The sequence below is a fragment of the Gouania willdenowi genome, chromosome 22 (assembly GCF_900634775.1).
Source record: "Gouania willdenowi chromosome 22, fGouWil2.1, whole genome shotgun sequence".
Taxonomy (NCBI): domain Eukaryota; kingdom Metazoa; phylum Chordata; class Actinopteri; order Blenniiformes; family Gobiesocidae; genus Gouania; species Gouania willdenowi.
The window spans coordinates 21,385,934-21,410,107 of NC_041065.1; the positions used below are offsets into that span (position 1 = coordinate 21,385,934).

General features: G+C 37.5%; 1 protein-coding gene across 6 annotated transcripts in view; it reads left to right on the forward strand.

Moving 5' to 3' along the window:
• The first annotated feature begins 674 nt into the window (after positions 1-674).
• Positions 675-24,174, forward strand: part of kiz (kizuna centrosomal protein) — a 40,993-nt gene continuing 17,493 nt past the window's right edge. For 2 of the 6 annotated variants that reach the window (XM_028438907.1, XM_028438910.1), the window contains exons 1-13: positions 675-864; positions 1,190-1,252; positions 2,384-2,546; positions 4,538-4,612; positions 6,574-7,135; positions 7,529-7,790; positions 13,820-13,939; positions 14,735-14,899; positions 17,477-17,627; positions 19,987-20,128; positions 21,730-21,792; positions 23,005-23,091; positions 23,435-23,504. In XM_028438907.1, coding sequence (XP_028294708.1) covers positions 791-864; positions 1,190-1,252; positions 2,384-2,546; positions 4,538-4,612; positions 6,574-7,135; positions 7,529-7,790; positions 13,820-13,939; positions 14,735-14,899; positions 17,477-17,627; positions 19,987-20,128; positions 21,730-21,792; positions 23,005-23,091; positions 23,435-23,504 — 1,997 coding nt within the window. In that variant the 5' untranslated portion in view covers positions 675-790. Of the gene's footprint in view, positions 865-1,189; positions 1,253-2,383; positions 2,547-4,537; positions 4,613-6,573; positions 7,136-7,528; positions 7,791-13,819; positions 13,940-14,734; positions 14,900-17,476; positions 17,628-19,986; positions 20,129-21,729; positions 21,793-21,864; positions 22,389-23,004; positions 23,092-23,434; positions 23,505-24,174 lie in introns of those variants that run through there. The other 4 variants (XM_028438908.1, XM_028438912.1, XM_028438909.1 and 1 more) reach the window with 4 other exon arrangements.

Consider the following 24,174-nt stretch of genomic DNA (forward strand, 5'->3'; position numbering starts at 1 on the left):
AGTGTAAACTTTTTGCACTTTAAATAGGAATAAAATGCAATATTTATGTTAATATTTAATGTGATTTATTATATTCACTTGATTGAAAAGGTTATACCCATAGTATAGAGTTTTACACTTTTGTTCCCCTTTCAAAATATGTTATCCTAATCGTTTACGTGAGCCCTGTATCATACATCGTCTCATGAACTTTGATCGTCCCACCCCTACTTTACAGCCTTTACGGTTCTTAATAAAATTATTTAATAAAATGATGGTAAAACTATAATTTGAATATATCTCATAACTCTTCTACATATAATCTACTGAGGCAGATACATTTCGCACTGTAAAGACAAAAGCCTTTAGACAAAAAATAAAAGTAATACCTGAAAAAGTTTGTCACCAAGAACATTGGCCACCATCTGACGCATAACACCACATTAGAGGAGGGTTAAAAAAAAAGGGTTACACAGCCAGCAGGTGCCAGGTATAGGCGACATGAGCCTTACAGAGCATTAAAATGTAGTGTTAAGATTCAAAAAGATTGTTTTTACCGTGTGGTCGCTTTAAAAACAGCCCCGCGTCCCTGAAAAGAGGCTGCTTTCAAAACAAAACAAAAAAAACTAAAAAAAAACAAAACACGACGTCACTCGCCACCGGCGCGCTCTCCACGTGGGCTGCGGTGGCCATGGCAACCAGGGTACACATGGGACGCCCTCCTCTTCCTCCCGCCTCTCTTCTTCCTCCACGTCCGACTCTGTGCTTCAGCAGCAGCGGTAGCACCGAAGCCGGCTAAAAGAAAAAAAAAATGGCAAACGTGGATCACATCGATCAACGTTATTTGGAGAAGATAACATCGATTCAAGACGGTTTGCGGATGAGGTGAGGGAGTGTGACTTCGCTAACGGGGATGCTGTTCCTTAGCTCCGTGCTGCCTGCTATGCTAATCACCTAGCTTACTATACATACACAGAAATAGCTCGTTTTTACGACGTGTTGACATAAGAAGTCTCTTATTTGATAGTTATGTGCACAATTGTGAAGCTCGTTAGGGAAATTGTCTGCCCAAATCTTCTAAAAGTGGACTTATATTGTTATTAGCACACACACAGGGAAGCTAGCTTTATTATGAGTAATTAGCTTTATACAACATTGAATTAGGGTTAGCCATACAACTTTTATTGTATTCATTTGTGTCTTTTTACAGGGAGAAAAGGAGACTGGAGTTGGAGAGGGAACTATTTACTTACAGCAGATCTGATAAAAGAGTGTAAGTGTTGTTACTTTGTTATTACACAAAACTTTGACATTCAGCCCTCTCTGCAAGGTAAATATCGACAAGTGTTACATTAGAAGTTATCATTGTATTAGAGAGTGTATTTAGCATTATGGTATTAAAAAAATATATAATTAAATGATGTGTATTGATTGATCATATCCTGATTTTTCTGAAAGGTAGACACTGTTTTAATTCTGCAGATGACTGTTGAAAAAAGTTTTAACAGGCATGATTTGCTCATTCAGGTACAAATAAAAACTGTTACTACGGTGATTTATTGCCACTAAATCTTAGTGTCCCCATAGTAACACTGTTATGTTGTTTTACTCAGCTTTTATTGGATACTGTTGAGTAGGGCTGGGATAAACGATTATTTTTTAAACGATTCATCTCACGATTATTTTTTAGATGCATCGATTAATCTAACGATTCATTTTTCCAGTTCGATTCGATTCGGCTCAATTTGATCATCGATTATCTTCCCATTAATTGACTAAAAGTAATTTATACATGTTGATTTACATATCTAAAATGAAAAAAAGAAAAGATAAAAAACAAAACATGAATTCCTTAACATTGCAGTATATGTTTATTGCTCTTCAACTCAAAATTCCAAAATAAAGTTCAAGGAAGAACATAAAAGCACAAAATAATGCATTCAGAGTCAGAGGTAGCATTCAATAAAAAAATAAAAAGGCAGTGGGAGCCGACAGCCTGTTATGGTGTCCTTCCTGAACCAACAGAATTTAACTTTATGTTGAACACACATAGGCCTCATGTTGTCCTGGCCCGACTGCTGAGCTGAACTTAAGAAAGACAAAGTCACAGTTTGCAATAGTTTATCCAGCTGAATTATTACCGCACTAATCTGGCCCCTTGAAAGTACTTCCTTCAGTTTATTTTCACCTTTACTGTAAAGACAATCATGAAAATAATAACATCCCAGGTCAAAACGACTGAGCTTAGTTAGATAGGAGAGCTGAGAGTGAGATGTGTATATGTATGCAAATGTAAATGTATTGTGCTTAACCTTTTCTTTGGAGACGCCTAGCTCTTACATATATTTTTGATAATGCACTTGGATAATATTTCCTTTGAATAAGCGTTCTCCACTGCCTTCAGCTCACAGATAAAGTGTTCCAAACTGCGCAGATATCTCCAGGAAATCAGCAACAGGGAAGCACGAGCGAAAATGAGAAACCTTGAGCTTCTGCGAGATGTTGAGTGCATGGAAATCAGCATTAGGGATTACAGACCTGACCGTGGCCCTTTGCAACAACAGAAGGTATGACGCGCACGCACGTACACACATTGATTTCCAGTGTGCCACAGATTTTAAGTGGGAAAACAAACAATTTCAACAATAATGTGCCCTATAGTTTGCTGATATGTAAGGCACCGACAATATCCAAGCAATAAGTGACCGATATCAGTCCCTACAGAATATTCACTTTCAATTTAATTTGACCAATATTGATTTAATTTGGTGACATTTACTGAATCATTTGAGGAAAATTGGAGGATTTGGGAAAAATTGTGAGTTCTTTCAACACATTTAGAGTAAAAATGACTGCTATCAAGTGATATAAGCATGGGATAACTGTGCACCCTGGCAACTATTGTGGAGTTTCATTGAATTTGTGTGGTTGGAGGGGATGAGATATCTACAACTCAATAAACGCAGGCATACACTGTGCGATTTTTGGCCCATTTTGAGCTGATTTTTGACTCGTGCGTCTATTTTTGGGATCGGGTCGTGTCTCGGTTAAATCGTGTGTCGTGCATTGTGTAGTATACATGGGTTCATGAGAAGCGATTAACACCTCACGCCAGAATTCCATAATACCTGTTCTTTTTAACTTGTACATATGGCAATAAACTCTGTTCTATTCTGAACATGCATCACACACTCTTTTGCACCTGTAGTGGCAAGTTCTATCAAAAGATCAGAGAAGTTTAGTCAGGTCATTTTTTTAAAGTCATTGTAGAGCAGCAAGGATTAGAAAAACCTGGTCGTCAGAGAGACATAGTGGCCGGCATTATGCCCCAAGTTGTAGACAGGTCTTGGGACAAAATGTGTGACACGATAAAATGGTGACTCCGTCTCCATGTTTACCCCTAAATGGCCCTTACACCCCCTTAAACAGAACATGGCTGACGATATGGTGGCTAAAGCCTATGAGTAAATGTGGACTTCAGCCCCCAAAAACACCATTTTGTCAGGTCACAATTATTGCTACAACACCAGTCTATGACTTGGTGCATTTTCTGTGCCTCTCGCCGACGAGCCGGGTAGTCCTCCTCCCCGGCAGTCTGAGGACTTTTAAAGAAAATAACCAGACGAAACCTCTCGTATTATATATGATCTTTTGATAGAGCTTCCAATTAAAATTCACTACAGGTACCCTTTAATGCCAGGCTGTAATTTTAACGCAGACTGGAAATATTTGCTTGTAATGGCTTGATGTGACAATAGTAAACACTCAAACTGTGCAATTTATCACAACAGGGAAATGAACGAGGGAGAAAACAATGAGCCAGTCAGATTATCACTTAAAACACAACGACAGTGCTTGACAGCTTAATATCAAATTAACAAAATTGGCTAATTATGACACACTGAGTTAATTGCCCAATATAGAGACTGTGAAGTGCTCCAGAGGTTTAGTCATTCTCTCCCCTCAAGCAGTTGGTTTATTTCCTCTTGATGCTTTATGAGTTCTGCATGTTTGTTGTTATTTTGGCTGCCCTGCCGCCTAACACTTTAAAGTTAAACGATACCTCCTTTTTTGCTGCTAACAAATACACTCTCTCTCACATAATCATCCCGTCTTACTGCATTTTAGTTTAAATACAACAAGAATGGTTTATACAACATTGTCACTTATATTAAATTTCAAGTTAAAATGAACAGCAGTGATGTATTTGAGATTATCCAAGTGCTGGGAACAAGGCTGATACGTTCAGTCGGATGAGGGATGGAGTTGGGATGAAAGCAGTCAGTCTGCTCGGTCAGATAAATGATGAGGGATGTCAGCAGCGACATGAGGGACGTTCACTCAGGAAAACCCCTCTCGGGGAATGACTGAGACTGACTTACTGTCATGTTTCGACTTAAACAGTTTACTTTGACATCAGATGCAGATGATATTCATCACCAGCACTCTAGCAGACAATTGCTTGTGCAGTTTATCATTTAACTGATACATGAAAGCCAAATGTTCTATTGTTTTAATGAAGATTGTGTGTGCGTGTGCGTGCGCGTGTGTTGTACAGGCAAACTATTTCAAAAGGATTTCCAGTGAAATGGAAGCAAGAAGAAAAATGCAGTTGGAAGTTGAGAAAGCAAAGGTAATTCTTATATTACACAATAAGACCTGTGCTCCGTTATAGTAAGAGCCAGGGTTGGGGTCAATTACATTATTCAATTACAATGATATCATCAATTATCTATGTTCAATTACAACTCATTTACGATTACAGTGACCAGCATTTTTTAGAATTGCAATTAAAATTACAATTATTATTTTAACCCTGAAGGCCAATTACTTTCTCAATTACTGGAGTTGAAATTGAATTAATCACAATTACTGAGCCTTTAATAAATAACCCCATGAAATGTAACCGTCCTCTTGTGCTAGCTTTCTGTTAGCATCTCTTATGATAAGGGGTTAGTTTGACACATGTCTTAAATCAGCTAAAAATATGATCTACGATTCAATTTGTTTTTCATCTCTTGGTTACCTTGTTATGCTTCCTAATCAATGAAAATATCGGTATTAATATTATTGGTGTGGGCTTGATCTGAAAAATATTTTAAAATTTTTTTACCTATGTGTAAGACATAGAACTGTATCATAGTTCCACGGGTTTGCGTTTACTTAAATTGTAAATAATGTGAATTTTCAAGTAAATTTAAAGTGAATTATCCGAACTCAATTAAAATTCAATTATGATTACAACAGCAACACATATTTTCAATTACAATTGCAATTGTAACTGTATCATAATTGTAATTAAATATCAATTACGCGATTATGATTATAATTGATCCCAACGCTGGTAAGAACCCTCGAGTTGTATTTAACACTTTCTTTGTTTTATCAAATCTGTGCATTTTCAATTTATGAAAATTAAAATATTTCTTAAACAACTAAAAAAAAAAAAATAACGAGGTCTTCAATCCTCTTTTGTCATGCTGGATCCATCATTACCTTTTCACTGTTTGTAAGTTGATTTTTTTTATTACATGTTGTGTTTTTTAGGTTTAGCGTAACAAATAGGAGCAGGTATCACGCTGTGTAAATCTTTGGAGGAGTGTGTGTATCTGTAAAGGCACAGGTGTCTAATTCTAGCTGCTGAATCTGGTGAAGTGATGTAGTTCAAGCCCATAGCTGCTTTCTCCCTTAAGTTAAAGAAGTTAAAGCTGTAAAGCTCTTTTAGATGAAATGTCTTAGACATTTCATAATAACTTGCAGCGTGCTATCTAGAGCAGTCACTTGTAACTGTGTGCAGTCCCCCCCCCCCCCCAGCCTGTCGATATTGTAATGAGCAAAATGGTACCGTCACTCCATTATGCATACAAGCCATTGGCTGGCAGTGTGCATGTCCCTCAGGCTGCAGCATTCATTAAGGGAAGCTTACCGGCCTGAAAGCTGGAGACAGATGATAACGGGATATGATTTTCATATTTAATACATTCCTTGGAAGAGCACACGCGTGCTGCAGATTGATAGAAGAATCAATTGCTACTTTAGTGAAACACTTTCTACTTTGCCCTGCAGCTACCGATGGAATCACTCAGCCAAGAAATTAACTTTTCCTCTTTTTTTACCTACTTTGTGGATCTGCTGGGCAGGCTGCATGGTTTACAGTGAATGTTATTAAGCAGCTAACTGTTTGGTATTTAAGACGCTTATCAGAAAAGAAACAGAAGCTGTGCTTTTTGTTGTTATGTTCCCAGGGAGCCTTTTTTGCTTCTCTCTCCTCCCCTTGGTGACATTGAAGACATAAATCAAAACTTGTCTGAGGGATTTCTAATAAGATTAAAAGTTAAGACATCGATCTTGCTACATTTTTCAGAAAACTCTTCTGAAAAGAATTCTGACCTTGGCCCAAAAAAGCTTCTCTTATTCACTGTTGTAGAGTGGCTGGTTAACATACTTGAGCTGAATTTCTTTCTGTGAAACATGCTCTTAACCTTAAGCAAAAATGACACTTTTCCGAGTATTCATATTGAGCTGAGAATTTTCTTATTCTGTCTGTGGTCAGCTGGATAATATTTCATCTAAAAAGATGTTTGATGTGTGCAGGTTAGGACTGTGAGCAGAAAAGAGTGGGATACCTCTCACCCAGCCAAGGATCTTACACAGTTGCCAGTGGAGCATTTTCTGAACCACCAGACGCTCAGAGAGCTGGGCACTGAAACCCACACCACAAGTGTACACTCACCCCAAGCATCGCATCGTTCACCCAATCGCAGCCGCCACTCCGGCAAACGTCTACCAAGTGGTCTTTTGAAGGACTTCAGAGTTTGCGGAGAGGACACCGCTAGCAGGCGCGCACATTTATCAGATGACATTTGGGGCTCAAACGATTCCCCCGACGATGATAATTTAGGTGACAAACATGACAGTGCGGTGGAGCTGCTGCCATCTGTTCACGCCCTAACGACCACGGCTCGCACCGTGGCTTCAGGAAGTGATAATGAACAAGATCTTTCACCTCTGGTGACCTTGACTAAGCCAGAGAAGAATGATTCCCTCGACAGCGATGGACACGTGGAGGCAGAGAATGCTGAACACATAGTCTCACAGGAGGAAGACAAAGAAACAAGACCTGGCCATTTGATGCCTGAGGAAGAGACTGCACCAGGTTTGCATTGATGCTTGTTTTGTTTTTCTGAAATTTAGGATTTAACATATTGGCCACGGTTACATGATGTTTTTTTAATTCAGAATTAGTTATTCCGAATTAAATTATTCGGAATGAAAGTGTTCCGCTTCGTGTTTACATGGAAATAATAATTCCGAATTGAGGTTTACATGGAAAACCGGTTTATTCAGCTTTATTCAATTCCTCTTTTAGTCTGGGGGTTGGGAAGGCTTCTGATTGGACAGCAGCTCGACAATAACATGCGGTTTCACTTTCTAATTTGCATTAGGAATAAAGTGTTTACAAGGTCAGTTTAAAGAGGATTTAACTATTAGCTCCCATGTAAACGCGGCCATTGTTTTTCGAGATATCTCATGTTGTATTTGCGTTCAGGCAAGCAAGAGAGTGCTAGCACATCAAGTTCAGATGTGCAGTTGTCGGAAAGCAGTGCCAGTGACCTCTCCATCTCCCTGACGCCATCTGAACTGGAGGAAGATCTGCCAGAGGGCGTGGCTTCTGATAGGAGGGCAGCATCCGCAGAGAGCCTGGATTACAACCAGCGTCAGAGTCCTGAAGTGTCCAAACGCTCTAATGGATCCACAAACATATCCCAGTTAAACAGTGAACCCCCAGCTTTGGAAATGCCTCTAATGAGGTAAGGTTTATCCAACATTCTTATGTGTGTTTAATAACTTCATCAAACAATATCTATTGTATTTGATCCAATATCAATATCGGATATTGGTCCGATATTAGCCTGAAAACGGATATCGGATTCAAATTTCCAGAATTTCAGATTTTTTCTTTTTTCAATCCATTTTTTATTCATTTTATTCAATTGTTAAATACTGTAGATATTATATTGAAGGTTTAAAGTTATGCAACCAATTGGTTAATAATAAATGAGTCAGTTTTTCTCATTCCTACTGTTGCTGATTACTGTTCTCTGTTTGAGTGACATCACTTGATCGAGCCTTTTCTGACATTCCACACTACAAAATAAGTAATTATTATGTTTTGATTATAGAAAAGCGAGAGAGAGAAAAAAAAAATCACGCTGATATCGCAATAATATTGGTATCGGCCAATACGCAAGGCTGCAATATCGGTATCATTTCGCAAATGAAAAAGTTGTATCGGGACATCCCTACCAAATATATAAAATATCATGGTAACACTTTATAATAACTATCCATTATAAGTAGTTAATAGTTCATTAATAAACTGTTAGCAAATATTCAACAAGCAATTTATAACTCATTTACTAACGGTTAAGGATTTATAACTGTGCCTTATAGATTGTTAATTTTTTCTGCTTACAAGCTGAAAGTTAACAATTTACACATTCCATGTTAATTGTATGTTAATGATTTATAACTATATCTCATAAATTAGTAATAGATCATGACTAAGGTATTAGCAAACTGCTTACAAATGACTTGTTAATTAGTTAAAACTTTATATACGTTATTGGAACATTATTCTAAAGTTGCAAGTATATAGTTGCAACTTTAGAATAATGTCCCAGTATAAGCTAATAACTGATACTTTTATGAGTTAGCGCTCGGCTATATGGACCAAAACTCATATCTCGATATTTTTTCTCAAAATGGCGATATACGATATAATACTCTAATACTAATACTAATTTTAATTTAAAAATAAAGTCTTAACAGAAAGACAATTCTGGGTTAAATTTGCTGATGCAAAATGCCACACAGGTGCATTTATTAACAAACAGTTTTGGCTTTTTCGCCTATAAGGGACAGCATGTGTGAGTGAGCATTTTTAATGGAATGTCTGGGTTAGGACACACTCAGATATCCATCTCACTGTGCTTTTCATGCTGTTCTGAGAAGTAGTGAAAGCAGCGACTCTTAAAACAAATGTTTTATATCGATATAGGCAATATTGTAATTTTCTGTATCGCCAAAATACAAAACGCGATATATCTTGAATCCCGATATATTGTCCAGTACTAATGAGTTAATATATACAGTATATTAACTCACACTTTACAGATCAGTTGTTAATAGTTTGTTATAGGAATTTACAACTCAATAGCTAACAGTTTATTAATGATTTATTAACTACTTATAACGGATAGTTATTATAAAGTGTTACCAATATTGTAAAGAAATGAGACGCAATGTTGTATTCAGATTATCTCAGAATTTTTAATAGATTTGATAACAAAATAAAAGTTTGGTTTTACTTTTTTTATTTAAGAAGAAAAAAAGTTAGAAGCTGTTTGACATGTATAAAGCAACGCACATTTTCTATTTTTTTTTTTTATGTTTTCCTAAATGTGCACAATGAAGGCCCTCGTGTGTGTCCCTGATACTGGCATTGGCTAAACAAACTGGGGGGAAAAAAAAAAGACCCAGCCAAGTTAAACTGCAAAGCGCTGGTAATGGCAGCAAGTGAAGGCAGCGTGAAGTCATCCCAGACTGACACAGAGGATTGTGAGTGTCACGGTCCACACTGCCACGCTCCCTGTAGCTCAGCTGCTGACTGTGGTGGCGGCACTGATGCATCTTACAGGGAGAGCTCACTACCTGTCACCGACTTTACTGCCATAATCCAAGATAATGTAGTAACAGAGCAATTTTCTGCTTGAGAGACCTCAGGAAGTCCCCGGTGGAGGAGGAAATTTGTGACACCATAGAGTGTTCTGGAGGGTGGGCATGTGGACAGCACTTAGCGCCACAAATCCTTGGCGTGATGATGGCTTCTGAGTTGAAGGATGAATTTGGATGGGGGGGTTAGAGTCACATAAAATCCTGTTTAAATGATTTCATGTGTTGCCTCTACCATTTCCACTGAGTATATGTATATTTTTTTTTACGCTATACTTTTTATTTATTCTTTATTCTTAAAAGCAAACCCGAGGCCTTTGTCTTTCCCGTGTTGTCTTTCAGAAAATATTTTTACAATATTTTATTTAATTTTTTTGCTAATGTACAAAAGCTAAAATAGCTGTATTTAGTATATCCTGATATCTGTTTAAAGTACCAGGGTTCCTGCAAATCCTTTAAAAGTCTTAAAAGGCATTAAATTCATGTATCTAAATAAAAAGCCTTAATTGTCATTAAAATGTCTTAATGAATGTTTCAAAAGTCTTATATTTTAACACATAAATATGATTTTATGATTGTAATTAGTCTTACGATTCAAAATAAATAGTTTTAAAAAATATATATGATTTACAAACCATAGACGTGGTTGCAGCAGGACTCTGTGCAAATGTGCGTCATGCTTGTAGCAACTTTTTATGAAATGTAAATTTAACGAATATTGCCTGTCTAACAAAGATTTTTCCTAATGGTTTTAATTTTTTTCCATTTTTGTTGTTTCATAGATTTCTGGTTATTTTTGTCTGTTTTTTTTTTTTGGTGTATTTTTCTGTGTTTACTTTTGGGGGCCGTCAGTTGCACATCTGCACTATACACTGGAAAAAATGGACCCTAACCTTATGTAATTGATGTGGTATTTCTCCCAATTGTGTTTACTGTGAAGTCAGCCTTAAATGTTTATTTCAAATGGCATTAAAAAGTCTTACATTTAATTTGAAGCTGTAGGAAGTTACCCGAGTATCTTCCCAAGGCTTGTAAAACAATCCTAACATTTTAAAGCCTGAAAATATTTAGCTTGGAGCATAACATTCAGAATATCTAGTGCAATTATTGTATTTATCATTTTAAAAAAAAGGGCTTAAAAATTGATAACTTTTTGTCTAATTAGTATCAAATCCATAGTCATCAACTAAGTGTTTTTTTTGGCTAACTGTTAGGGTAGGATTATATTTTCTATATCCCAGGGAGCTGCAGTTGTTTTTGTGCTGGACTGTGTTTATGTGTGGTCTTCCATACTTTTTGTGGCGTAACCCCGAGAGGAACCGTAGTTGGCCTGTGCTGAGCGAGACGACGGTGGTAGTGGTGGTGTCGGGGGGACTTCAGCTTTCTTTGTTAACACTGTCAGCCTCTGTGTATGAGCGGAAACCCAGAAGCTTTGATGTAAAGCCCACAGAGCTCCCTCTCTTTCTCTCCCACTCTATTTTCTGTCTCTCACTTTTACTCTTTCTGTCCGTCGCTTTCTCCAGCTCACCTGGCTGAGTCATTCATTAGATTCTTATTATATTTTACCACCAGCCTTTTTTCAGAGAGCAAGAGTGATTATTTGTCGTTTTTATTACTTGTAGTCCGACATATTAGCCAATCGGTCATAAAAGGAGGCATAGTGGGATTGGTAGAGATGACGCTGTGTGACTAAAATATCTGATGCGAGGGGTGGGACGATATCTAAAGCTTAGGAGACGATATACGATACTGGGCTCACGATTAATTTTTTTGGAAAGGGAAAAAAATAAATAAAAAATGCAGTTTGAAAAATAACCTTATAACATACTTACATATATTCAAGGTATCATTTTTAACTCATGTAAATATAAAATGCAAAATATCTAATAACATAAATAAGATCAATTTTTTCACTGCTAAGAAAAGTCAAAAACAAAAACTGACACATCATGCTCGTTTAAAATATTAAACTTTTTCTTTTTTTTCCCCCCCAATTCATTTTTGATGTATTTTATTCAATTGTAGAATACTGTAGGCAGCAATTGAGACCTTTGGACATGGACTACATTTCCGGAAGTTGAAAGTAGGAGTGTGACAATATCTCGATACGGCGATATATCGCAATATTTTTTTGCACGATCGATTATTAATATAAGTATCGATTTAAAAAATAATATATATACAGTATATATATCTGCTTTGTCATTAAAATGCAGGTAGGTCTTCACAGAAATGTTGTCACTGTTTGTTGAAGAAACTAATATTTTGTTTACAGGAATATTGCACTATAATGGTGGCTATTTTTTGCTTAATCTTTTTTTTTCTTGTTATGTCACAGATTAGTGTAGATTGATTTCTGACCAATATATCGATAATTGCAGTATCGTCATATCGTGAGATAGTTATCGAGAGCTTTGTATCGCGTATTGTATCGTGAGGTACTTAGAGGTTCCCACCCCTAGTTGAAAACGCACAAAGACACGCTGACTTGGGACAGATGTAACAGGAATAGAGAGGCATGCGTATTTTCCTATGACCCTGTAAGCAGGTTTAGGCGTTGAAAGTCGAGAAGAATATCTTCACGATATTTTATTAACAATCAATCCACTTTACCTACTATTACAATCTGAAGCAATTACCTCTGAAGCAGTTGATAATAAAAAAGAAACGTGTGAGCTTAAATGAATTGAAAGCTGGATGTCTTGTTTGAGTGAAGCCATGTAACAAATGTGGCGAGGGCTTATTATTGTAAGTAACATATAATGTAATTATCTTGACTTATATGTAGCCTGCGCAGTTGCTTCCAAACCATTTTTGCTCTTGTGATTACTTTATGAGACCAATTTACTTCATTGTGTTTTCAAGTCGAGCTAATGTTAAAGATCATTATGGCTGAGGTTATTTTCCTTTTTCACCTGCTAATGAGTGCTTACTGCTTCCTGTTATGTTTCACGTTGTGAGTTAAAGGCACAGCACGGCTTACACGAGAGAGTTACTATGTCTCCCCAGTGAGATTTCTGTCTGAGTTCAATCATTTAGTGGTGAGGCTACTCTGCTTGGTAAATATCCCCATAGTAACAGCTCCAGAGGAAAATACTGCATGGAGTCTGACCTCGTCCTTTTGGCTAACAATGCTCTCCTGATGATGTCAACACACGGACAACAGCATCGTCTAAAGCGAGGTTAGGGACCTTGACATTAAAGCGATCAACAATGCCATGCGGCAGAAATGGGGATTTGCAGGAAAACACAGCAAATTCCCTTTTCTCCTTCGCTACAAGTCTTTCCTTTGAAGGGAATAAATGAAGTGGGAAGAAGGTAGAATATTTCAAGGCCCAAGCAGGCAATAAGAGAAATGGAAAACAGACAACTTTGGGTTTCCTATTTCAGCCTTTACTGAAGAGGACTTTACACAGATGAATTGCCCACTACACAACTTCATGGATATGATTTAAGCTCCCAGCTTAATCAGGATGTTACCAAGACACAACCTGCGAAAAGAGAGAGCAATTGTTGGCTGACCTCTAACCCAGAAGCCCAATTATAGATCGTCATAAATTCTCTCTTTTCATGTACAGGGGCTCAGGGATCTGGCGGCTTGGGGTTTGTGGGAGAATTCAATGAGGGCCACCCAGAGATTAATGCTGAAAAAAGAGATGGATTCTAAATATCCACAAGCGTTAAGCATCCATTTCTCATTTTGCAGCCTCAGACTGGACCAGATGAAAGACTAAATCTCTCACCAAAGGAAATCTTCCTGAGGCCACTCTCTTTGGTTCCCTTTCCCAACACTTTTAACGGCGAGATTATGGCAATAATAGAGTCATCGGTTCTTTAAACCTTTAAAAATGCCAAATTATCACTAACATCAGTTGTGTAATCATGACATTAAACCTATTTCTATTCTTTTTTAAACAAAAACCCAGCTTCAACAGACATTAGTAAAAAAAAAAAATTATATGGTGCTTCTAACTGACACTAAACTGTTGACCATTTATTCCTCAGTCCTTGAGTTACTAAAAAAATGTATTGAAGTATCATTTTGTATCATTTTATCTCATTGAAATAAAAATCCATCATTTCTTTTGACTGCCTTCTTTTTTAGCCTCTCTCAGGAAGGACTGTTTAATTTACTGGATAGCATTGAAGGACGACTCCACACTAAACAGACCAGCGTGTATGGCGTTTCTTCAATTGATGGGAGTCGGCTCAACCGCATCATTAGGTACATCCTCCCCTTCTTTCTTCAAACTTATAAATCATATTCCTCCCTGTCCTGATGAAATGCTGCATGCATTTGTTTATTGGCAATGATGTATTTTGTGCAAAATTAAGAAACATATCATTCTGTTAAAGGCTCTTATATTAGAGCCATCAGCACCATGGATGCATCTTCACTTTTCTTAGCCTTTCAAATGTGTGATTGTTACAGTAACCATAATACATGGATAGTAAAGCATATTTTGAAAACTTTTTATTTTGCATTCTTACCTCTTAATATTATGTTATGGCAAGATTATATCGTTTTTCTTGGATTTTTTTTAATTTTTTATTTCTTTTTAGATTGCAGAAAATTACAAGACTCTAAAGAATAATAATACATACCGTAGTTGTAATTAAATAATAATATTTAAAACTTGATGAGAATTAAACATGAATCAATTGACTATATACTATTTCATAGTAATTCAAATAAAAATCGACAGCTTATGTACATTTTTGACAAAAATGAACTATTATTAAAAAAAAAAAAAAAAGAAAGTTATATAAAAAAGTGTCAACAAATAGTATTAACAATAACTGCTATATAAAGTGCTGACCATTTTGTGTCATGACCCACAGTGTGTTGATAAGATAAGCTAATGTTGTGGTACTTGAGTCTGCATACATTCATGTTAAAGTTCATGTATTGATAATGTGTGTGTGCGTGCGTTGTGAAGTGCAGGCAGCTGTCAGTGCTCTCCTAACCTGAACTCAGGGCTCCATGGCAATAGCTGATTGCTCTGTGTGTGTTGGACAGTCTTTGTGGTGATGGAGCGGGTCTGAACGACCAGGACCTTGAAGCGTGTGGGGCAGTGGTCCTTCATGAGCTTCAGAGATTGTCATGGAGCACAGAAAAAGGCTGCCTGCTACCACAGGATCTAGTGAGCGCTCACCACTCCAGCACTGGGCCTCATGAAATAAGGTAAGGATCATGGTAAATCACACACACAGTAGGGGTGGGGTTTTTGGTAGGTAAATCAAATTTTTATTTTTTCTGAATATAAAATAATCATCTTTTCATCGTAGTTTTCCTGTGTTATACTTTTTATTTGATATAAATTGTTGGTTGAGTTACTGTGCTTGCCACCTAAATAGTGATAGACCGATACATCGGCCGATTTTTGCGTTTTTTACGTGTTTTGGCTGGCTGTTGCATTCGCTGATCTGCATTAGAAATATTTTTTACTTGTTCTTGTTCTACATCACATGTTTTTATTATTTGTTAAATATTTTTTACTTGCCGTTCTGCCTCACCTTTGTTAATTTCAATAAATGTTCCTTTTTTAAAAAATGACACTCGTACCATTTGTTATCATCATAGTGTAATTTTTACGATGTAAATTGAGGGAGCAAAAGTAGTATCGGCTCCAAATATCGGTTCAAGAAAATCGGCATCGGCTAAGGCTGATGGGAAGAAAAAAAAATCGGTATCGGCCCTAAAAAAATCCATATTGGTGTATCCCTGTTCCTAAAGAACATTTTGTAAATAGTGCATTGTAATAACTTGTTTTGCGTTTTATATACCTCTAAATAGATTTATAATGCAATCACTCTTAACTTAAAGATCACAGCTCTAAAAGTGACTGAGTTCAACTGACAGTTCTTTTCATAAAGCACTTCAGCTGCCAAGCTGTATAGATGAACTTCACTGTAAAGTCAGACTGTGGATTGTGCATTTTTTTCCTTCATATTTCTCTCCAACCAGCCTGTTAGATGAGGTCACACTACCTACAGCAGCAGCTAAGATGCTGCTGTCCACCGTTGAAAGCTTTGTCCACAAATGTAAAAGGTCATCTGTGATAACACCTCAAATGGTAACGGTGTACGGGTGAATGTCATGAGTAAATTAAACTGCACTATCTGGGTCTTCCAGCCCTTTGGACAATGAGTCGTTACACTCTGAGCTGAATCTGGGCTCTGCTTCACTACCTTATTGATTTCTCTGAGACCTTTTAATGTTCTATGCTCAAATCAAAGACACACATTCAGCACGATGCCTCTTTTTGCACGAGACAAACTCAGAGGCTGACCTTGAAGATTTTTTTTTTTTTCAAATCTGCTGCGTATTACTCTTTTAGTCTAACTGATGTTAACTCAAATGTATTTGTTAATATTATCTCCTAAATCTTTTAAATGATAACCTGCAGTGTATCGGAACAGGTCTGAATAAAGTAGGCTTTAGTCAGTCTTCATTTCATAAACATACCGTACTTAGAGGATTCTCAATGGAGTTGATTGTTTACAAGAACATCCATACTATATATTATTTTCTGATGAAATAAGTATGTATTGTTTGTAAAAAATAAACAAAGACAATCGAACCAGACAGAGAGAGAACCTGTCTAAATAAACACATTAAAACCATTTCTTTACTGTTTCCTCACAGTGACATCTATATAAAAAACACTTGTTCTTCAATGTAAATTCCATTTTGAATAAAGACCGGTAATGTTTATTGGGATCAAATTGTTTTAAACCTTTTACTGTGTATTTATTTTGTGATTCAGAAACTTTAGTTGTCCACATTCTATGTTTTAAAAATTCTAAAGTATGCTGTTCTCATATTTTGTTTGAAGGGTGGGTATTTATTTACTTTAAATATTACTTAAGTACAGTAAAATAAAAATAGTTGATCCTTTTCTTTTATCTATAATGTTGCCGTTATCTTTTATGCTATTTGGAAAATGCGGGATATAAATAATGTTAGATTAGGAGACTCCGTCAACCTCGAATAACAACTGTAACAAGAGCACTGAGAAAGTTCAAACCGCTGCTGAGCGTCAATATCCTTTTTGTTTATTATTGGCAGTTATCTGGATCAGTAATCCTGATCATGGGACCATGATAGGAAAAACCATGATTAAATGTGCAATCCGGATCTGATCAGAATGAAACTCAATAGGATATTTGAGGAACCAACCCGACATAACTGATTCAAATTGTATAAAGATCAGGAGACCGAGATATGAATGCTTGAAATTTTGCCAATTTTGAGAGATAAAGATTTTTCAAACTGATCCAGAATCACTATGTTGTTCCAGATCCCCTACATAATTTAATGGAATTTTCCATGGTTTAAGTTCCATCTTTGGATACGTTTTTGTCAAAATTTGTTAAGTAGTACAAACGTAATCTTTCTAACAGACAAAAAAATAACCAAATCCTGGTGAAAACATTCCATCCTTGTTATTATATCTGTAAAAAAAAGTAGGGATGTCCCGATAGAACTTTTTTATTTCCGATATGGTACCGATATTGCAGCCTTGCGTATCTGCCGATACCGATATTGGATCGGGACTCCCCTATGAAAAATATTCACAAGGTATTATCCATTGATGGGCTTGAATAATAGCTCTACTCTCTTTCTCTCCTGTGTGTACACATATACAAACATACATACACATACAATCCTGTGTCCTATTTCAAATGTTCTGACATTACATCTGATAGAGGAGCTTCTTTTTCTCTCTGTTCAATCCCTCCTTCTCCCTCCCCGTAGCACAAGCCTCCCTCCTAGTGCAGCTCGTCTGTGGGATCGCTGGTTCAAGCACGCCCTTGTGCTTAAGGAGCACGGCGTCCTCAGCACTGAGCGCCTGGTCCAACTGTTCACGCCACTGCTAGTGAAGAGTCATGCTGCCTGCAGCCACCAGGTAGCGTTGAAGGCACACAAACAGGCAGATGGGGGGGAGGGCAATGCATTTTTTTATTCACTCAGACTCTGTAATCTTAAGACTCTGCTCTTGTTTTATATGCCTTTATAGTAGACAGGGTTCCCGCATGTCCTTAAAAAGTGTTAAAAGGCATTCATGTCATGAATTTAAATATAACGCCTTAATTGCATTAAAATCTCTTAAATCAAAATTTAAGACTTTTGAAACATTAACACATAAGTATGATTTCTTTAATTAGTCTGACATTACAAAAGAAATAGTAAGATTCGTTTATTAATGTGAAAAAAAATGTAAATTGCCTGTCCAACAAAGATTTTTATTCATGGTTTTTATTTTTTGTATTTTTCTTTTATAGATTTCTGGCTATTTTTGTAGTCATCTTGTGTGTTTGGAGTAATTCTGATTATTTTAGTCTGTTTTTTTCTTGTATTTTACTGTCATTTTGTGTGTTTACTTTTGGGGTCTGCACTAGACACTAGAATTTTTTTTTTACTCTATGTAATTGATGTGGTGTTTTTTTCCCCCCAAAAAATGTTTACTGTGAAGTTAATCTTAAATTTAGTTTCAAATGGCAAGACAAAGTCTAGAATTTAATTTAACTAAAGCTGTGGGAGCTCTGGCAGAAGCACTGCCAGCAAAATTATTTTTGTCTTCTTTTTGAATAATATGTTATTTTTAAATAATTTGTTATTCAAAAATAAGACAAAACCAATCTCAAGGGAATTATTACGCTTCACTCAAGGAAACTTCAAAGGAAACATCAAAGCGATCAGCAGACTCCTCTGACGAAGACTGGCAGTTGTCAGTCAACATGTCAGGACATCAAAGTGGATTTCCTGAGGAACAGTCGTCTGAATTAATGAAACCTTAACATAGAAGCACTGCCATCAATTTAGAAAAAGCCATTTGCTACTTAAAGTTAATTTAGAGTTACTTGGTGGTGCGATTATTTCATATCACATCATTGACCTTGTTAAGATCGGAGTGAATCAGACAAAGAAGAATTCGCAGAAAACACTCCCGGTGATTCAATTTGTTATTCATTTTCTACGGACTGAACTTCTGGGGTTTGTTCTGGCCGGCAAATATTGCCACAGTTCCCCCAACTAAAAGAAAGAGTCATAGAAGGAGACTTTAAAGCCTCTTGAAAATATGAGCCGACAAAAGGAAGTGGGCCACTGCCATCTACATCATTGTATCCAAGAGCATCAGGAAACGCCTGAGTGAAAATCTTTCTCTCCCTTTATCTCTCTCACTTAATCTATTCCCTTCTCCCCTTCCTCCCATTTTTCCGTCCCTCGCGCCTCTCTGTCCTCTTGCACATCAGCTTACTCTCCGTGCACAAGAGCAAACAGAAATGTCTATTCACATCCTGCCACACAGTCCAACTCCTCCGACAAATGGGAGCATGCAGCTCGCATGCACACACTCAAAGAGACCCTTTGAATATTCAAGTGCTAACAGTTGCATTCATTGATTTTTAAAATGCAGTGGGTCGGCGAGAGCCCTCAACCCATCGTACGTTTAACTAAATCTAGAAAATAAAAAATAAATTAACAAAAAGGAATATCAGGAACGGGGATCAATACAGTTTGTATTGTGCAGCATCATCAAGACCATTTTAAGATTTAGATTGGCATGTGTTAGCATATCTTTCTCCCAGGAAATGAAAGCATGTACATCATTGATCTCCACCGTGACCCACTGATAACAACTTACAATGCTACTTAAAGTTCTCCACTGTCAGAATCCTTCTGATCATTCCCACCATATTACCACTCATTAAAAGTTGGAAGTGGCCATCTGAGGCGGAGAGGCGGCCTTTGATCACAAGAAGAGAGAAGATGATGGCAGGATAAGGGAAAATGGAAGAGAAAGGAAATCGGTGTGTAGCATCTCTTGCAACAACTTCCTTTTAATTGTGCATCCTTGTCGCCACAGAGATTAAAACAATGTGCTGGAGAGGAAGGAAGAGCGCAGTTTGTCTCAATCCTTTTCTGCCAAGAGGGAAGATATCTGAAAGTGTGTTGCACATTAATGCCAGGGTGATTGCATTCTTTAAGGCGGTTCTTTAATCTCATGGATGAGAGGAGAGGAAGACGAAAAGGGGAAAAGTGTGATTTGAGTGGGTGAGCTTGAGCAAAAGTGTGCAAAATAATCTTTTTTAAAGTTAAACGAGTCTGAAAAATTCAAAGTTATTTTCCCTCGGAGCAGTTTCCCTGTGCGAGCAGCCGTGGCCAAAGTAAATGACTTTGCTAATCAGCGAAAGCTCAATTTGACGCTTCCTTTGCAAAATGAGAACAATTAAGAGTGTGGTTTTAATTTGTGTCACTCACAGGCCAAAGTGTTGCTGAGGACACTTCTGTCACGGTCCAGTGAGGAGAACCCATCAGCAGAGGACGTCAGTGATTTATCGGCTGCTTCCCTGCCCGTCAGTGATGTGAACCCTGCTAAACCTGGAAATAGGAACCAAAGTCAAGGTCATTGAGTTTTATTTAGCTTTTATCTTTATCTTCAAGCTACTTCCTGATTTTGGGTGCAACTTCCTGCTTGCTAAATTAACAAAATACAATTAAACTTTAGCTAAATCAAATATTTACACATAGTTTAGTCTTGTTCATACACAAACTTCTGCTTTTAGATTTTCACAATAAGAGACCTGGATGAGAATATACACTCCTAGTCTCCAGAAAACCCCTCTTTGCAGTTCTAATATTAATAAATTGTTTAAATTTGTGTTAAAAGAGTGTAACCCAAACTTAAATACCTTTAAAATGAACTGCTCTTTCCGATAGACCAATGCTTTTAACTGCTGCCTCTTCTATCCCACTGGTTCCCATAGTAGCACCTCTGGGTAATAGACTAAAATGTAATAGTTCAAAACTTTTTTCATGCAACTTTTGTGCACATCTTTGGAGGAAAATTTATATTATTTATTAGAGCCAAGGTTCCCAAAGTGGAGTACGCAAAATTGTCATGGGGTACATGAAAAACATTTTTTAAATAGTGTGACGAACATTGGAAACTACAATATAAATCAACCAGGGGCCTCCATGCATCACCACAAATTACACATTGGCCTTTGTAAGACAACCCTTTAGTGGTGAGCAAACGTGAAAACAAAGTATAGAGCAAAACGTTTGCGTGGAGAATGATTTAATTCAAATTCAGCCAAATATGCAGTATTTGCATCATCTCATCTTCACCCTTTTCATTAGAGTTGTAGTTCACAGTTTCAGGGTGACAAATGTGTTTATTACTGACATATGTTTCATCAACAAATAGGTGTTAGATTTTTTTCCAAAATAAAAGAGAAAATGCCAGTAGGCTAATTAATTAAATTAATTGAAAATGATGATTCTGAATTTTCTTGTGTTTTTACAGATTATTCTTTTTTCATTAGATATTATTGCTCAACAGGATGGGTAAAATTCTGAGAAAAATTGCACATTGGCTTCAGGTTAAATGTCTGAAGTGGTACAGGACTATGAAAAGTTTGGTAACCACTGGTTTAGAGGACATTTAATTGAAATGAATATTCTTGTTGTATTATTGATGAATGGTTTGACGGTGGCCAATTAAAATATTTTACCAATTGAGCATTTACAAGCCGCTCTGTCTTCTGGTTCTATTGATGACGCTCTGATTGCAGCTGATTGGCACAGAAAATATTTCTTATGTTCACAGAAAAGAGCAATTATTGACGGATTAAAGGATAGCATGGTTACAGTTTCCACTGTGAGAGCTTTGGGTATTTGTTTGGAAGCAATGCCAATATTTTTAATTCTTTTAAGTCTTATAATAGCTTTATACTCTGTCTTTACACAGTTATAAATAACAAGCCCATGTTTTTTTAAAAAAACTGCTTATTTATGAATCGCCCCAGCACAGAGCTAAAACTTTCCTTTCATGTGAGAAATCTATTTCACCCTAGAGCTTTATATGAATCCTTCACAGCCCAGTTTTTATATAACCCTCCATTCAGTGCTAAAGAACCCGCTCCACCCCCATCCCCATTTTTATCCTTAGCCTCCCTTCCTCCCCGCCATTGCTTCTCACTATGCGCTTCCCTTTCTTACAGAACTACAAAGTAGTGAAGAGGACAGCCCGGACGAAAGCCCTGTGGAAAGTGGTCCTATTAGAGGTAAAAAGGCATTGCCGGTGCCCCAGCATTCACACTGTCCTTATGTTGTGGTTTGTTTTCTTCCCACTGCAGTGAATAATGGGCTCTTTTACACAATGGTTGTGGCAGGATGATCAAGGTGAATCCAGGGTCAAAGTCCCACCTGAAGAGCTGTGCTAGTTCTCTCTAATTATCTCCGAGAAAACACAAGCTGTGTTTTCAGAGCTGCTCTGAGGCATTCTAGCAAAATTGATAATTCGCTGGCCCAATATAATGCTGTTGCTTTAATTGTGAAGGCGCCAGGGTGGAAAGCGCCAAAGATCTGTCATTGGTTTCTCATTATCTTCTGAACAATGCTCGGGCAGCGCTGGACTTTTAAAAATACTAGCTGTTACAGCATCCTGGAAGCTTTTGGTGTGCTTGTGCCTCCGCCGCACCTCTGAAATGTAAAGCAATCCCGTATTTGCCTCAGCTATCAGATTTCCCACTGGGTGTTTTATGTGTCTGCATCCCTAAGGTGCACAGCTAGCAGAATGAGTCCAGTTTTCATTCACGAGTCTTAATCAAAAGAGCCATAACAAAGAGCTAGTAGAAAAGGGGGGGAACATTACCCAAGATTTAGCAAGGAAAGAGTTCACCTGTGCTGAGGGACATTAATGTCACTCTCAAATACCATGACATTAGGAGTGATGGTAACTGGTTAAATCTGCAGCTTTTTATTTTTTTTAACCTGTGTTTGTATCTCTTGTCAGGCTTTAACTCACTGAGGTGGACAAAATGATTAAAAGATGTTATTTGAGTCCATAAACCATGAAAAGATATCAAGCCTTGGATGTACTCGCATCTGCACTTTGATTTGCTGCTTTTAAAAGCATTGACACAACAACCTTTTTATAATGCACTCATGCATTGTAGATTTTAGTCGGTGCTATCTCCACTCACAATTTATTTTTTAAATTTACTGCAAAGTAATTACAAGGGTTTCTTGGCTTGGAGGGCATGCTGAGATAATGTGAGATGCTACATGCTGTCTCATGCTGCTGCTAAAGCTTAGCTGCTTACTACTGTTTTTCACATCGGTGCAAACAGCCGAAAAAACCCGAAAATTGGTTACTGAAGCGTGTTGTCTCATCAAACATAGTAACACCTGAAAGTTGGAAACCTGGGCTTTAAGCAAATATTTGATAGTGACTTCTACACACTGTGTGTGTTTGTACGTGTGTCCCTGAACAGAGACAAAAGCGTATCAGTTACTTAAACAATCAGCCATGCAGGAAAGGCAGCAGAGTTCTGAAGAGGAGGACGAGGATGGCCTCTCAGGTAAGAGATATGATCCACTTTTCCCGCTAAGTGGCAAGCAACGGGAGCCTAATCATGAGCTATTAGCGACCGTATGAGCTCATGGCACACAAAGACATCATAGAAAACCCATTTTACAGTACAATAAATGAAAGACAAAGCTATTAGTCCAAGTTCTCTTAAAGGCTTTTAGATTTTTATGCTAACTACATACTGGCAGTCAGTGGTTTGAACTCACTTCCTTTGTATATGTCGTACTCCCACAGAAAGCAGCACAACTTTCTGTAAATATATGTATTGTAATTTGACTGAGGTTGATGAAGAAATCAAATGATTACATTTGCCCCTTTTTTGCTCTTTGAAGGAACAAATGACAGCCTTGAAGAGGACGTGGAGAGTGCCAAACGCTTCCCACATCAAGACCCTTACCCCTGGTAAGAACCTTGTTATTCAACGGGCCACAGGAAATGGGCCACCAGACACCAAAGTGGTTGATGTACATTTGCATGGCTGCTCTCATAATTCCCCGTTCATTTCCATAAGATCAAGGGGCCACCACCTATTAACTCGCTTACAAAGACAAAAGGCTCCGAAGCACCTCTGTTTACCGGGTTCACCCTGGTTTTTTGACTCTAAAATCAAATCAGCCATCAAAGACATATAAAGACGGATACATTAGAGCCATAATCTTACTGTCCTCAGCTTTGTTGTCAAAACATAAACAGATCATGTCAAGACGAGAATCACGGACAACTGTTTTGAAAGAAGGGGACTGAAGTGTTGACAAGGACAAATGTTCTTCGATTTTTCACCCTTGAAACATATTTAGGATGCTCAAATCAAAGCCCTAAGTGGATCTGAAAAGAACATCTGATGATAAATAGCTTGGTGGAAGCTAACACCATCATGGCTACATTTGAATATCAACACGACTTCATCAAATCCGCAATTGCATGTCAGGTCCTCAGAGCACCTCTTCAGTGAGAACCCATTTGGGTGCTGGTAATGGCTGGGTAAACGTTATGAGGAATAATCTTCTCTGATTTCATGTGATTACCGGGCACCACGCTGACACAAGGGCTGAAGTCTGAATCTCTCTGTCCT